The sequence below is a fragment of the Misgurnus anguillicaudatus genome, chromosome 5 (genome assembly GCF_027580225.2).
Source record: "Misgurnus anguillicaudatus chromosome 5, ASM2758022v2, whole genome shotgun sequence".
Lineage (NCBI taxonomy): Eukaryota > Metazoa > Chordata > Actinopteri > Cypriniformes > Cobitidae > Misgurnus > Misgurnus anguillicaudatus.
Window position 1 is genome coordinate 2,381,423 of NC_073341.2, and position 15,748 is coordinate 2,397,170.

Here is a 15,748-nt window from a genome sequence, read left to right on the forward strand (position 1 = left end):
AATGTTGCTTTCATATGTATGTACAATAAATGTTCATTAATAAAAAAAAGTTTACTGTATACAAATTATATGAAAACAGACTGTCTTCTCGTTATCTAAATCATATTTTTTTTATTTCCAGTTAAATCTTAACATACTGTAGCATGCATAGCCCGAGACATAAATTAACATCAACCTCCACTGATTGTAAATATGACTGAAATAAATCATCCAGCTGACTCTTTTAGTTAAAAGCTGTTATGTTTTAGAGCAACATAAGTAAGTTAATAATGTGATGTTTATTTTAGGGGCTAAGAACTAGTTAAAATAGCATGAAGTAGGTTCCACGGTTTTTTTTCCGTTCTTTCTTATATAAGTAAAACCACGTTTTGTTATTGACCTTTTAGTTAGGTTAGTGCTTCGGTGAAGTTTAGGAATCCCGTCAGAGCGCCGGAAGTGCGGTGACAGATGGAGCTCGTGTGTCATTTTACACAACGCCCCCAGCTCGTGAGCGCAGACTGCGACTGGCACGAACTTTTCTCTTTAACTTAACTCTGCTTCTTTCTTGCTACTGTTTTACTTTGACCTTACACGACTACATAATGTATCGCTAAATGTTTCTTCGTTTGAGCCATGTACAGATCGCTATGTATCGTGTTTGTGATGGTTCATTTATCGTTTTGTATAAAGATCACCCGACAGGACTTTCACAAAGCCAGAGAGGTGAGCGTGGTTTACACATCTTTATATACAGTAACTTTATTTAAATTAGGTTTAATCATTTGAACAAGTTTAGATCATGTCGATCTTTTGCTATCCTGTTTAGTGTTAAATGGCAATGTGGTAAAACTGGATGTGTTTACAGGTAAATCTCACACCCTGAACGCATGGGAATGAATCATTAACTGTAATACACAGCAGCTATTGCTTTGCAAACTATTCGTTTATTAAAACTTCATAACATAGTTTTGGGGTTTCTGAACCTCAATTCCTAAAAGTTACTGTTTTTTACCTGTACCAATAGGCTACATAGCCTCCTGTATCTTACACTTTTATATCTTAAACATCATATTTAGTTACTGTCTTGTGTTGTATAGGTGTACATCTATGAAACTGAACTTATTATAAATACCTGTATATCTATTCATCTCCAGTACCCATACTAATATCTTATTATTCATCTGTATTTACACTTTTGTTTAAGCTCAAATCTAAAACATCAAACACTTCACTGATGTCCTCTGCTCCTAACTACACAAAAATTAATGTGATGATTAAAACACAGCGATTCTATGTAAATATCAAAGTTGATGGTAAAATTCACAAATAAAGAGAAAGTGTAGGAAGAAAAGAGTAACTCTTAGAGGAAAATGAAGGGGGAGGTTTTGGTCTTTTTTTTTTACTTTCCCTCCATTTTGTCTTTTTTGTTATTAAATAACACTATACAGTTACAAGTTTTGCATGTTTCCTGTTTTTGGTGTCTTTAAGCATAAAAACAAGAGAACATTAGTAGTAATAAAGTAGTTTTTCCATAGATTATTTGAAGAGTTTGGTTCCAAAACGCAATAAATCCATTTTGACAAGTTTCCAAGAAAGTGACAAGATGAAAACCACTATTTTCTGTTACAAACTTTCACATAGCATCTTTAGGTTATAATAACATTAAAAGTTCAAATCCATAATTTGAATTTTCAAAGATTTATTTTAAAAACGAATTATTTTTTCCACAAAATGCAATAAATCCATGACAATTTTTTTTCAAAATGCTATAAATCTATTGAATCAATGTATAAATGTGCATTCATCTTTGTCATGTTATATTCATTTAGTTGAACAGTAGTATACACTGATTAAAAAAATAAACAGTAATTGCATTAATGAAAACACTTACTTTGTCATATTAAGATCACTGTCATTGCTGCGGTTATACTTGAGGTCGTCAAAATTATGGAAAGTTTTTCATAGGATCCCCTGGGGTCAATGTGAGAAGCTTGATGCTGTCGTAAGAACAAGCAACCGTCTCCCGAGTGACTCTCATGTAATTATTAGATGATGGCTTACGTTTCTTTCCCATCACAGAAACCATCACAGGTTTATCAATGCCATTAAAGTATTATTTTGTTTTTGTTTGTTTGTTGACCACAAAGTACAAAGGAGATGAGGAAAACTAGGATTCCGTGTACTCAACGCGGCGCCATTGTTTGTTTACATTGCGTTGAATGGTGCGCTGTGATTTGTGGAGCGGATTTATTGCGTTCTGTAGAAAAGGAGGAGTGGCGTTTATCGCGTTTTGGGAAAAAGGGAGAAAAGATGACAGAATAACACGGCGGATAGATATTGTATTTTGTGTAAAATTAAGAATTTACTTTTAAATACTGACCTGATATAATACTGATTCTGGCAGTAACAAATTTTTTCAAAAATGGCGTTTATTGCGTTTTGGAACCAAACTCTTCATTTACACTATGTAACCAACCACATTTTAGAAACACAGACAAATTCCATTAAGATTAAACAAAATGTTACCACTAAAATACTACCAAGTCTGAATCTTAACCCTCAGGATTTTGTTTTCCCTGATTGGTAAAGACAAATAGACAAATACAAATTGTCAGTAATGTTTTATGTTAGATTAAGAACTGTGTTCATTTAGTATAGTCAGTTGTTTTTGCTGCTGTTGTTGTTTTTAAAAGTAGCTCAACGGTTTTTATTGCTTTGGGGAGACAGAATTGAAGTTAGGTGCTGTATGCAATAGTGACTCTTGCTAAAGTGAAATTATTTAAATATATTTATGTGTGCTTTTCTTATCATTTTATCACCTTAACTAAAAGAGATTATTTTAATAATATACAAATATGAGGTTATTAAAATAAAGATTTTTCACAGCACCTAAAATACACTTAATACATTATCCTTATACATCCTTATACAGTTATTAATTCCAACCTTAAATCTTGGTGTCGATTGAACAAAAAAAGGTAAATATTGTGATATCTTTTACTATACAGTTTGCTACAGAGAAATTTGGACAGTGACAAAGAAATGCTTTGTATTTGAATTGATAACATATTTGATTTGGTTTAAAATAATCTCACTTTTAGCACACTGGATGTATTTTAAGCAAAATTGATGCACATTTGAGTTATTTGCGAATTGTTTGTGTAAAAAAAAATCTATTGTAGTAATGGCATATAAACTAAAGGTTTAAAAGTTACTCATGTGACAAAGTTTACTGTAGGAATACTAACAACACATACTAACAGAATGACAACAGACTGTCCTTTCATTCTACTTTATATAAATAACATTATTTACTTTCCAACATTGCATGCATAGCCCAATTCATAAACTAAACATGAATGACATACATGACCTCTTTGAAGAGACAGTTCACCAAAAATAAAAATCCTGTCATCAACTCAGGTTGTTCTAAACCTTTTCGAATTTCTTTATTTTGTTGAACACAAAAGAAGATATTTTGATTAATGATGGTAAGCACACAGTTCCTGCCCATTGACTTCCATAATAGGAAAAACAAATAATATGGAAGTCAGTGGGTACCGTAGTTGTGTGATTTTTGAGTTTGTCACTGCCTCCAGGTGACGTGCAACACAGCCGCTCTCATGCTCTAGTACTCAACTGTTCAAAACAGCAAAATAGATTAACTCGACTCAAACCTCCATGTCCTGCATTTTTCCGTTATTTTCATTTCTTTTTTAGAATAAGTTCTTTTCAAAATAAAATTACACTTCTGAAATATAGGCTATTTTTATAGAGTTGCTAGTTTTAAGGCTAAGGTGACAGATTAAAAAGGGTCTAGAAACTTTGATGCAGGGGTGTTGGAGTAAAACTTTGCAGGACAGTGGCCCTCCAACCAGGAGCTGAGTTTGACACCTGACCTGTGACTTACAGCAAATCCTCCTCAAACAAAAGCGCTTTTGCTTTCGTGACACACATCTCTTTAAGTTTCACAGGACACAAGTCCTGTGTTGAGGAATGCCATTAGAGCTGTTTTAAGTGTTTTATGCTAATTGCCAACCTCAGGCATGCAGGCACTCATACCCTAAATTAATCAACATTAGGTTAAGAACAAATTCATGTGCGAACAGTAAACAGGTGTTTTTGTTTAGACTAAAAGTGAGAAGCTCACATTTGAATGTAAGCATTATTAGTGACCCTTGCAGAAGAGTAAAATAGGACCTGTAGCTGTTTCCGTGCTGAGGAAGGCTTCTTAGGTGGCAGGCCTTGGAGAACTGGCCTACTGCAGAGGATGCTGGTGTTAAGGGCCGTTCACTTTATAATGATAACTATTAAAAAAGTTTTTAAAATAATTTTATATTAAACAGAACGGCAGGGTTCACACCACAACTGTAACGATAAAGATCTAATGAACGATATCGTTGGGATCACTTTTTGAGCGATAATGAAAGTACTGATGAACGATAAACCATTAACAGCCAATCAAATCTATTTGAACTTCAAGTCCACACGGATTTGAAATGACAGATGACAAGGTGGAAAAGCTCATTACTAAGTTCCTTAACAACAAATAGCCTCGGGTATCCAGAGCTGATGCAGTTGCTGGAAAATTGACTACGTAATGGTTTTTATTCTACTACACTGACTACGCCAAAATGTAAACAACTAGATTCACTGTTTAGAGTGACGCGAAACGCTGCGTGTTGAGGACATCTGCTGGTTATCCGCTGTGTAAATGCAACAAGAACAGCATTTTAATGATCTCGTTCTGTGTGTCCCTCTTGAGGGACATTCCTATTTTGAAGTTCTGTTCTGTTTACCTGCATTACCTTGATTCATGTTTTGGCTTTAATAAATACTGCACTTGGATCCGCTGCCTCTGCCTACCTACTCAACGTTACAAGCATATACATTTAATGACAATTACAAGGGTTTTTATTAAAGGAAATATGAAATATTAGTTAATGCCATAATTGAGGGTGAATGGTTTGCTCGAGTACTGCGCCAGTGAAGTAGCATAAAGTTATCGTCCAGTGGTGTGGAACCCTAATATAGTTATTTTATCGTTATAGTTATCGTTATAATGTGAACTGCCCTTTACGGTCTGACAAAGGACCAATGAAAGTAGGATTATAAGTGGTAGCCGATGCAGTCTCTTGACCAAGGATCCCATTGGATGAGATTGATGAATGAAATGAAAATGAATGGATGGTCTTAGGATTGTTGAATGTGAGATCTGGAGTATCCTGAAGAGCATCAGACTTGTTCTTGGAACCAGGTCTGTTCAGGAGTTTGCAATAAAATGTAATGGGGAATGAGACAAAGTATATTTGGCATGCTCTCAGAGGGGAGGACTCAGAGCTCTGAATTTTAGCCCGAAGCCAGAGTACTTCCAACTCTTTAACTGGGATAAATGTACTAGCTGAGAGTGAGGTGATGGTGTGGAGGAGGGATGCTGCAAAAATGTTCACGGGACAGAGATGAGGGACGGCTATTTAAAGGCACCACATCACACTGATTGGTTGGATCACAGGACCATGCTCCTCCTGAACTTAGTGGGGCGGTTTCCCGGACCAGGATTAGCTTAATTCAAGACTAGGCCTTAGTTTAATTAGGAAATATAACTAGTTTTAACAAACATGCCTTACTAAAAACATTACCTGTGTGCATTTTGAGGTAAAACAAAGGGCACTGATGTATTTTAAGATATGTCAGTGCAAGTTGTTTTCAGTTTGGAGAGCTCTTAAAAGTGTTTAAGTCTAGGACTAGTCTAATCCCTGTCCGGGAAACCACCCCAGTAACTTATAAACTTCATTAAGTGACATTAACTCCTCTTTCACCATTGCTGGTTATGGCCAAGTGCTGATTGCATTAGCCTTTGTGAACAAATGAGGTATTCAAGAAAAAAGACAGAGGTCTGATGTACGGTGCACGTTTCAGCCTTAAGATTGAGATGATGGTGTTGGAGGCACAACAAGACCTTCTTGTGATGCACATGCTCAGTGAGGGCAGTATAGCAGACAAGAATATTTTCAATGAACATTAAACTCCCACAGCACCTTATTCATGGACACATGGGAGACTTATAGGGCCCGTGGTGACTGCTTGAAGTAAAAATTCTATAAACAATGTCACAGTTTAAAGAAGAACTAAATTATCAACTCTCTCTCCATCGCTCTATCTCTCTATCTATCTGTCTATCTATCTAAAGGAACAATGCTGTTGTGGTGCTGGTAAGTGATACATATTTCTAAAATGTGTGCATGCTCTGTTTTTTAAAGCCTAAAACGTTGTATTCAGTTAATCAAATTTTACACATGATTTTGTTTTAAAATCCATATGAAATTAAAATTGATCCTCTCTCCTTTAAAACACTTTGCTGGTTTTATTCTGAACCATTTGTCAGTGCAGATTATTTTTAAATAATATGATATGTTTGTCTTTATAATCTTTCACCAAAATGTAATCAAATGTTAATGCAATACCTTTTATATGCATGTTTCTTGTGTTTTTGCATATTAAGAGCGATGTGTGTCTCATCTCAGACTCCATACAGCTCCAAACCAAAAGGATGTATGTGTCCGTGTTCGGCTTTGTGCAGTTCTACTGTGTATGTACAAGATTACAACAAATGATGCAATATAAGATAGTAGATCATACATATTATTTGTGTGGTAAGTTATTTTCTTTATCCTGTGGTTGTAGTGGGTAATGAAACACTGAAGATAAACTTCAGAAATGTAGAAGCTGCTGACGCCTACACGGTTCACATCTGGAAACGAAACCATACAATTTTGGTATGTAAGCCCACCACTGTCATCTGTAGTCCACTTTTAGTTTTTAACATGATAATGAAAAGAAGAACACTTCAGGGGTCTTTAAAGTTCATTCACAATTATTTCTATTTTTAAAAATGCTGTATATTTTTTAAAATACTTATTGAATGATGTTTATTTTTGTTTAGGCCAACTATCCTTGTAGTTTCTGAGTAAATTGTAAAAAAAAAAAATCATGATTTACACACCCTTAAACCAGTGGTTCTAAAACTTTTTCGGCGTGCGGCCCCTCCTTGTGTACAGTGCATCGCTTCGTGGCCCCCCTAAAGAAAGTTACATGAAACATTTTAAATTATACAACTTATTGCTGTTGGTTAGTAGTCTTATTTTTCTGAGGCTTAATTACACAGAATTTATAATAAATGAATGTATTTCATAAAATGTCATAAAATTGGGGCTCCCCTGGCACATCTCACGGCTCCCAGTTTGCCTTAAACTATAAAAACTCATACATATATTTACTACGAAAAGTAGATACGAGGAAATCTGATTTTTTTCCATTCAATAAAAATTAATGGCAGGGAACAAAAACTTAAACATAATGACAGCGGAAAAGTCATTCATATGAATGTTGTTCAAAATATACTGAAGCATTTAGTCTGCTTATATGAAGGGATAAAAAAAAATTACCTGTTATTGGACCTTCGTTTGATACATAAAACGTATCTGTTCACAGTTTTCTGATGTTGTTTATGGTCACATGGCATGCAGATTAAAAAAAGAAAAATATATATTTTTGTTGGAATTTCATTTAGATTTTTTATTTTAAAATGGTTTATTTACATGTTTGTTATCATCAAATTGTAATTGATATTTCATCAACTCACATACACCATTTTGGGAAACTCCATAAATAGATTATTGTTATTTTTAATAACCTAAATCTAAAAAGCTCATATTTTGTCTTAATATATTTGTCTTTTTCTATATCTTAATATTTCTTTTCAGTTAAGACAACTCAAACAAGCATTTTAGTCATGGACTAGACTTAAGCCCTGTCGGAAAAGTGCCTCTTAGAGTTTCTGGCACACGACTCAAATCATGAATGACTTTCAGATGCCTTGTCCTTGCAATTTACTGTGACTTTAATTATATTCATAGTGGAACAGCACAAATGATGAGCAGTTCTGTCAGCCTCATAAGGCTAAACTTCAGATACGTGATAAAACAACCAGTCAGACCTGTGTAAGTAAATGTTAAATAAATGTTAAATAAATCGTTCTGTACTGTGCTTGACTGTAACGTTGTTGCCCTGTAGTGGATTGTGCGCTATGTTTCCGGTTTCCTGACCCAGCCCGGCCAGAAGGTCAACGTGTCTGTTTACAGACAGAATGAGATGCTCACAAGTGCCGAGCACATCACCCCAGGTATTTCTCTTTCTCTCTCTTACAGATAAAGTTTAAAATGTAATAGTTGCAGTACATCTGCTGTTCTTCTATGTGTGTATTAAAGATCCAGTGCCTAAAGCCAACATTACAGTGGATAACCTTGCTAAACACTTCACTGTCCGGCTCAAAGCAGACAGAACTTTAAAGATCAGCCTGTGCTACAATCATTCAAACCCAGAGTGTGAGGAGTTAACCTATTTTGGTCTGGTAAGTAAATATAAGCTCACTCGTATATTTGATTATAAATATGATACCAGAGATGGGCATAAATACATGGAAATGTATTTCAAATACAAATACAAAATACTGTGTCAAAAAAATGTATTTAAATACAAATACAAAATACTGTGAGGAAAAATGTATTTAAATACAAATACAGTATTTTGTATTTTGAAACTACACAAAATACATGTAAAATTGGTGATTCAGTGCAAGTATCCATATTAGGCTGGAATCTATCTGGGTCTATTTCTGAATGCTAAAAAGCATTTAGATGTGTGCAACTGCTTAGAAACTTTCATTTTATTTTACGTACCTCTTGCTTTCCCCTGCCCTGTAGGAAATAAAAAACTAGAAAAAAAACTTGGTAACACTTTACTTGAAGGGGTGTTCATAAGATGATACCTTCATAATCATAACATGACACGTGTCATGAACATGAAGAAGATTTTATGCACATTTATGACAACTGCCATTAAGTGTCACCTACTCAATTATGTAATTCCCAATGCAAAGATGACACCGTTTGAGATATCTTTGTTATGACAACCTGACACACAAACCAATACAACACAACTTGTTATAAATCATAAACAAAAATTATCAAACTTAAGAAACTACCTAGCTTTGTGGGTTAACATTACATTAAACTGTGATTTAAATGTCATTAAGTGTTAATACTATGTCAAATATTATTAATTCTCGGTCAAATAAACATTATGAACTGAATAATATTTATGATGCTGTTATAAAACTATTTAACAGAGTATTAACACTTAATGACATTTTAATGACAAATTCAATTTGTATCACTGGTAAAAGTGGTCAGTTATGTTGTCTTGGTTAATGTCAAGTTGTCATAACAAAGACATCTCAAACAATGTCATCTTTGCAATGACAATTGAACAAATGACACTTAATGACAGTTGTCAAAATTGTCCATAAAATCTCTTTCATATTCATGACACGTGTCATGTCAGCCTTATGAACACCCATTGAATTAAATGATGTTTTATAAAAACATCATAAAAACTTTTTCATGTGTCATCGACCCACAACCTAAACAGTTTATATGTGAAGAAATCCACGTATTTACTTCTCACGAGATGAGTGTTTGACAAATTATTCGGCAAACTACTTTCTCTCATCGCTGCTTTTTGATGGTTTTGAGAACAATTACTCACGAGTCGCCCTCTGTCATTTACAGAATTATACAACGGAGAGCACGTCAAGCATAAAAGTCTTGTAGGTTTACTGAGGAGCCTGCAGGTTCACGCTGTAGAGTAGAGCCATGCGAATTGCAAAAGTGTAAACAAGGCTTCAACTGCACAAAGCTAAAAAGAAATCAGCAACTGTGTGCTGATTCCACCACTTGACGCGTCACGTGTGAAAGCGCCTTTAAAGAAAAACACCACCGTTTTGCAATATTTTACTATGTTCTTACCTCAACTTAGATGAATGAATACATGCCTATCTTTTTTCAATATGTGCACTTTATCTTTGCACAGCGTGTCATGAATGTGTTAGCATTGAGCCTAGTCCCATTTATTCTGTAGGATCTAAACAGGGAAGAATTTAGAAGCCACCAAACACTTCCATGTTTTCTCTATTTAAAGGGACACCATGAAACTTTTTGGCCACTAGGGGGTGCTAGACACGTATTTTTCACTTCTAGCGCCCCTAGAGCCCACAAGCGCCGCAGCACTGTCGCAAAGGAAAGGAACTGGCCAACCTTAAAACTAAACTAAAAACTAAACATTTAAAATGATAAACGATCATTTTGAGACAACAGGGAGAAACGCAGTCATGTTACAACTTTCTGATGAGGAACTCGTCGTGGCAGAAGCCATTTCTCAATCTGAAAGTTGCAGCCTCCGGATGTCTTATTTCTAAGCTGTATACGTCATCAAGACGTATTTCACAATATTAACAATTATAAAGTTGACTATTATACTTAGTTAATCATAAATTGTTGCAGTATGCTTATGACTTGCGAATGTAATGCTCAGTTTACCTTAATAAACCAGGCTTGATGACGTGTGCAGCCTGCATATTTGACCTCCGGAGGCTGCAGCCTTCCAATTCAGAAACGACCAGACGTATTTCCTTGCCTTTTTCCAAACAAATATTGTTGCATCCTCTCTCTCTCCCTCGCCACCAGGATTTTCCGCAATGGCGCTCGTTATTCCTCTTTTTTGTGTGAAAATCGCTCCAAATCCAAGTAAACCGAGGCGTTTAGGTCTGCCGCTTTGTAATACGTCACGCGAGTGACAGCGGAACGCAGCAAATGAGGAAGAGAGAAGAGAGAAACGCTCGAATCTGATTGGTGAATGAATAGGGTTTGGTTTTACACTGTGAGCAAGTTTGAGTGCTATAGCAACATGGATTGTAATGTAAATATCATAGACACACTAAAAGAAAGGTAAATACGTGAACACAGCATCTGAATACAGGGAACTATACGCAATATAATCGCCGTAATTTATAAAGAACATTGCATTTATGTATGAATCAACAGTTTATATAAAAAATTGCCTTAAAGGGGAATCGAACCCGGGTCGCCCGTGTCATAGGTCCGTGACACTAAAGACTGTGCCACAGAGTCACATAATAGAAGCTGCTCTCTACACTCCTTAAGTAGCCTCCAGCAAAATTCACGTTAAAAACAAATTGTGTTGAGGAAGTGACGTATGCCGTAAAGCAGTCGAATTTTGTAGTTTTTTTTTGTGCTCTGGTTACTACCAGAAACCCTAAGTTTTAAAATACGAGTAAAAGTGATACAGACCCCGTCAGGCTATGGTAGACATGTCATTCAACCTATTTAAAGTCGATGTACTATCACAAGGGTCTTGAAAATTTATTATGAAGGTTGAAAAATTACATGGTGTCACTTTAAAGACTGTTACATGAGTAGTTACACGAGTAAGTATGGTGGCACAAAATAAAACGTGATTTTTAAGTGAATAAAAAAATGAGAACTATATTGTTTGGCGGAAGAGCACTTAGTTACCTCAGCGCGCAGTAACATCTTCACAGGAGTGATGATGTTACTGCGCCAGAGGTCGAAATGCTGCAAAATGCTGAAAAGTGCTCTTCCTCCATGCATCGATAATAGATAGTTATGTATTAATTTGTCTAAGTTGAGGTAAGAACATAGTAAAATATTAAAAAATTGTGGTTTTCCTTTAAGTCAAAAGTGTAGGCCTATTTGTCAGCGTTCCACACTCTGTCTCAGTCATGCAACATCACACCCAATAATTCAATCGCCCTTGCTTTTTTCCCACTCCAACATTTCAATTATTGCCCACTAAAAGCTGCACAGATATATTTGCTTACCTGAACTCTGGTGTCTGGTCTGAACTAGTTGATGCATGAAAACAGCACCCTGACTGGTTGACTGGCTCAAAGTATTTTGAGTATTTTAAAAATACAAAAATAATCATCTTAAATGTATTTTAATACAAATTACATTTCATTTTTTTCAAAGGCTTTAAAATACAAAATACTATTTTGTATTTCAAATACGTATTTTAAATACTGCCCATCCCTGTATGATACATACTTTCTGTAATACCTTTTTGGGAAATTTGGGCAATTATTCTTTGTCAGGATTCAGGAATAATCCCTGAAACTTTCACATGATTTTTATAGATTAATATTTGATTTATTATATGTCCTTTATGTTGTAAATAGATTGATCCACAGGTGAATCAGACAGTCAATCTGAGCTTCCCCTACCTGTTGCCATGTGTTTGTGTACAGGTGTGTAACTCTTTTTTTTTAATTAAATACATTTGAAATAGCATAGCTTGCATCATTATATATGCAGTATTTTGTTTTCACAGTTGTGGTATACAGGAATTGACACCAAAAGAAACGCACAGTGCCCCTTAAAAGATACAGCACTGCCACGTAAGTAATTGCTATTTTGTGGTTGCTATGTGCTATCTGTTATTAATTTGGTCATACATGTGTTTGTTGTCATCAATATCTGAAACCCTGAACTATGTTAATTTAGTCTAGGGGTGGGCATGACCAAAAACATGTTGCAGGGTATGAGTGATTTTATTTTCATGGTAACGATATGTAGGGGAGAGTTTTTGACTTTGGCGCTATCATTAAAAAATGTAGGTTAGATGAATCATTTTTTACATAATCAACACACACATCTAACAAGACAGTGATTAAATTAAAATATGGTTGGATTTGGTGACCCAACCCAGAAATAGTACAAACTTAGAGGTGGGGTGCCTGATTTTTGAAAAAATACTTTGGAAAAGGGAGTCGGGCCTACTACAAAAACATACTTGTAGCCAATCAGCAGTAAGGGCCGTGTCTACTAACTGACATTAGGTGTGTTCGAGATCATCCTGCGCTGTGCAGACCGATCGGCGAGGTTTGCCGTTTGCAGTCGAGGGAGGACCTGAAGACGGAGCCGTCAAGCCGGACACCTGCTGCTTGCAGTAGTGACGTGTGCGCCGTGTTTCCTTGTTTTTAATCGCAAATGAAGTAAATTATATGCTGAATTTGATAAAATTAGGTGATTTCAAATGTCAACATTGGCTTTCAGAGATCATGAACCCCACCTTTAAAATGAAGAAATTTACTTTAACGAGTTCACACTTACAAATAAGTCAGATAGATTAAATTTGTAAACATATTTGGCATGTTGTCCGGGGAGAGGGCTTTCTTTGTGCTCCGAAATGGGCCCGAATGCAAAGTATCCCCCCCCCAGGTCTAGGGAGTAACCTAGTGAGTGAGAGGAGATGGGGTGGTGGAGGGATTCTGAAGACTGTAGAGAATCCTTAGGTAAGTTTGACTGTGATTATATATGGGCTTGCCTTCATGCTGATTGGGTAGATATGTTGATTACTGATTGTAGACAGCTGGTGATACTCCAAACCCTTCCCTACTTACAAAGTGGGGAATGTCAAAACAAATTAGAAAAACACGGATGTAGAGGTTTAAGAAATGTATTCCACTACATTAAAGACTATATTTCAGAACATAGCCTTCATTTTGGTCTTTTTTTAGAACGGCCAGATTTTAAAAGTATGTGTTGTGCTCTATTGTGTGGCTGAATAACACCGTAATCTTTGTTTTGTTCTTGCAGGTGGAGGTGATATCTTATCCTCTAGCTCAGCAAGAGTACTTGGCTCTGTTCTGCATTGGGAACCTGTCTGCCGCTCTGACCAATCAAATCCTACTGTGTCTCTATGCTGGCTTATCCATGAGAAGAGCACTCCGTGTGTCCCTGCCTCCAATGCTGCCCTCTTTGGGACAAACCGGGTGAGTTGTCATTTCAGGTTCATTTTATCTATGCTTTTTTGTCACTCCCAAAATCAAGTTGCATACATTGTACTGTGTTCTGTTTATATAGGCTTTCTTTACGTTCAGTCTGTATACTGTGCTCTATATCTATACTACATGCGGCAGAAATATTAATCATTTGTCAGTGTGCTAATACCAAACGTAGCCTTGTAAAATCATAATTCTCCTTCTAATTAACAGAAATATAATGTATCTGCTGTGGATAAACACCCTCAGATGTGTGTAAAGGTAAAACTCACTCAAAACAGCCTCTTAAAAATGTTTTCTATCATATGCATCTTTTCATGTTTATATGATTATTTTCATTGTAGTTTTCCCTAAATGGCAGCTATAAAATCTTCTGTCCATTTGAGTCAGGTAAGAGGATGTGGACATGAGTGTCACAGAGTAATGTTATGCTGTACTGGTGTCTTTCTCACATACTGTATTTAATCTCATTCTCTCAGAGGATGGATCTGAATGGAGTGCCACGGTTGTCCCCGGATCTCTGCATTTGCGTGTGCAGCTGACATCTAACATTGCGGCTTCTTTTGCTGCTCAGCTGTGTGTCACAGAGAGAGGGACGTGTGTGCCTCAGGGAGATGTCTTCACACATCACGTGGTTAGTAATGATTTTCCTATTCTGCGGTGTTTGTGGATTGTATATTATTTTTCATAAACACATCTGATACATACAGAACACACAGGCATTGAATATGCAGGGAAATCCAGATCCCTGTAATGCAAGTCATGTTAACAACCGCAGACAGCTAGTTTCAGTTGTACAAGCAAAGTTAAAAAGACAATTTTGTTGGTCTGGTCAGTGATTTACGTTTAAAACATATTTCAATTCATGGATAAGGTCTGACAGCAGTGGTAAAAGAAACTCTGGATCTTTCTGAAAAGTAACGTCTGTAGAAACCTTAAAAGTATATACTACAGTAGATACCAGTAATACTTAAACAGATTTTTAGAGTATTGAAACAAATACTCTGCACCCAGGTTATGGAATGCATTAATTCAATTCAATTCAATTTTATTTACATAGCGCTTTTCACAATACTCAATTGTTTCAAAGCAGCTTTACATTAATAGAAGCAGTAAAAGCACAGAAAAACGACAGATAGCATAACATAATACACAATAGCATAAGCAGTCAAATTTGCTGCGGCTATGACGCGACATTATGAGCGAGCATATTACTAATGTAACGTCGAGAATAGGGTTGGGCGATGTCCCCATAAATTGGCAGTTGACGATGGTTACGTAAACCATCGCGATGGACGATGATATCGTTAGGTGGGGGGGGGGTATTTTAATTTTTCGTTATTATTCGTTATTATATAATTATTATTCGTTATTTTACTTTATTACTTCCACTTAAGAAGAGTTGTGCACTTTTTATTTTAATATATATTTTACATAAATAATATTCTGTACTTAAAATCTATAATTTTGTTATTTTACTATCCCAACTAATGTCTCTTTCCTATAGGTTTCACATAAGGGGAAAAAGTAGCTTTAATCCACTGAAGAAGAGTTGTGCACTTTTAAGCACTTTTTAATCTCTTTACATAAATATTTTTTTCTATTTAAAAGCTATAATTTCGTTATTTTACTAACCCAACGACTCCTCCGCGCTTTCCAAATTTTCCACGTAAATATCTGTGCATATGTGCCACCAGTACTCCGTCAGAGAGCGGGTCTTCAGCACCGCGGGGAGCAGCCAGCACTTCAATCCGCAGCTTATTAACACTAGACAAAATGAACAGGGCCAGACACATCGAAATTTAAACATGGTCTGTGTATGTAAATCCCGCGTTTCGGTCGGAGTGTTGTTCCCGTTTTCTTGTTCTTGACGTTCCCTGAATTCTGGGTTTATATCCTAATCTGCCGCTTCAGTGCAGTATAGCCTCAATGTAACAATGAGCACGATCTCTCTACAATAGGCTACTAATAAATGATTAATATGGGCTGTTTTCTTGTACAAAATTAATTATTTTAAGATAAATGTACAACATGTAAAAAGACAAGATT

At 35.8% G+C, this 15,748-nt stretch overlaps 1 protein-coding gene across 1 annotated transcript in view; it reads left to right on the forward strand.

Annotated features, from left to right (window-relative positions):
* Positions 1-398: 398 nt before the first annotated feature.
* Positions 399-15,748, forward strand: part of LOC129414436 (uncharacterized) — a 32,666-nt gene continuing 17,316 nt past the window's right edge. Inside the window, exons 1-13 of the mRNA XM_055168498.2 lie at positions 399-702; positions 6,170-6,191; positions 6,482-6,568; positions 6,664-6,755; positions 7,896-7,979; positions 8,053-8,161; positions 8,247-8,389; positions 12,095-12,163; positions 12,247-12,313; positions 13,515-13,690; positions 13,913-13,960; positions 14,044-14,089; positions 14,179-14,333. Coding sequence (XP_055024473.2) covers positions 613-702; positions 6,170-6,191; positions 6,482-6,568; positions 6,664-6,755; positions 7,896-7,979; positions 8,053-8,161; positions 8,247-8,389; positions 12,095-12,163; positions 12,247-12,313; positions 13,515-13,690; positions 13,913-13,960; positions 14,044-14,089; positions 14,179-14,333 — 1,188 coding nt within the window. The 5' untranslated portion in view covers positions 399-612. The remainder of the gene's footprint in view (positions 703-6,169; positions 6,192-6,481; positions 6,569-6,663; positions 6,756-7,895; positions 7,980-8,052; positions 8,162-8,246; positions 8,390-12,094; positions 12,164-12,246; positions 12,314-13,514; positions 13,691-13,912; positions 13,961-14,043; positions 14,090-14,178; positions 14,334-15,748) is intronic.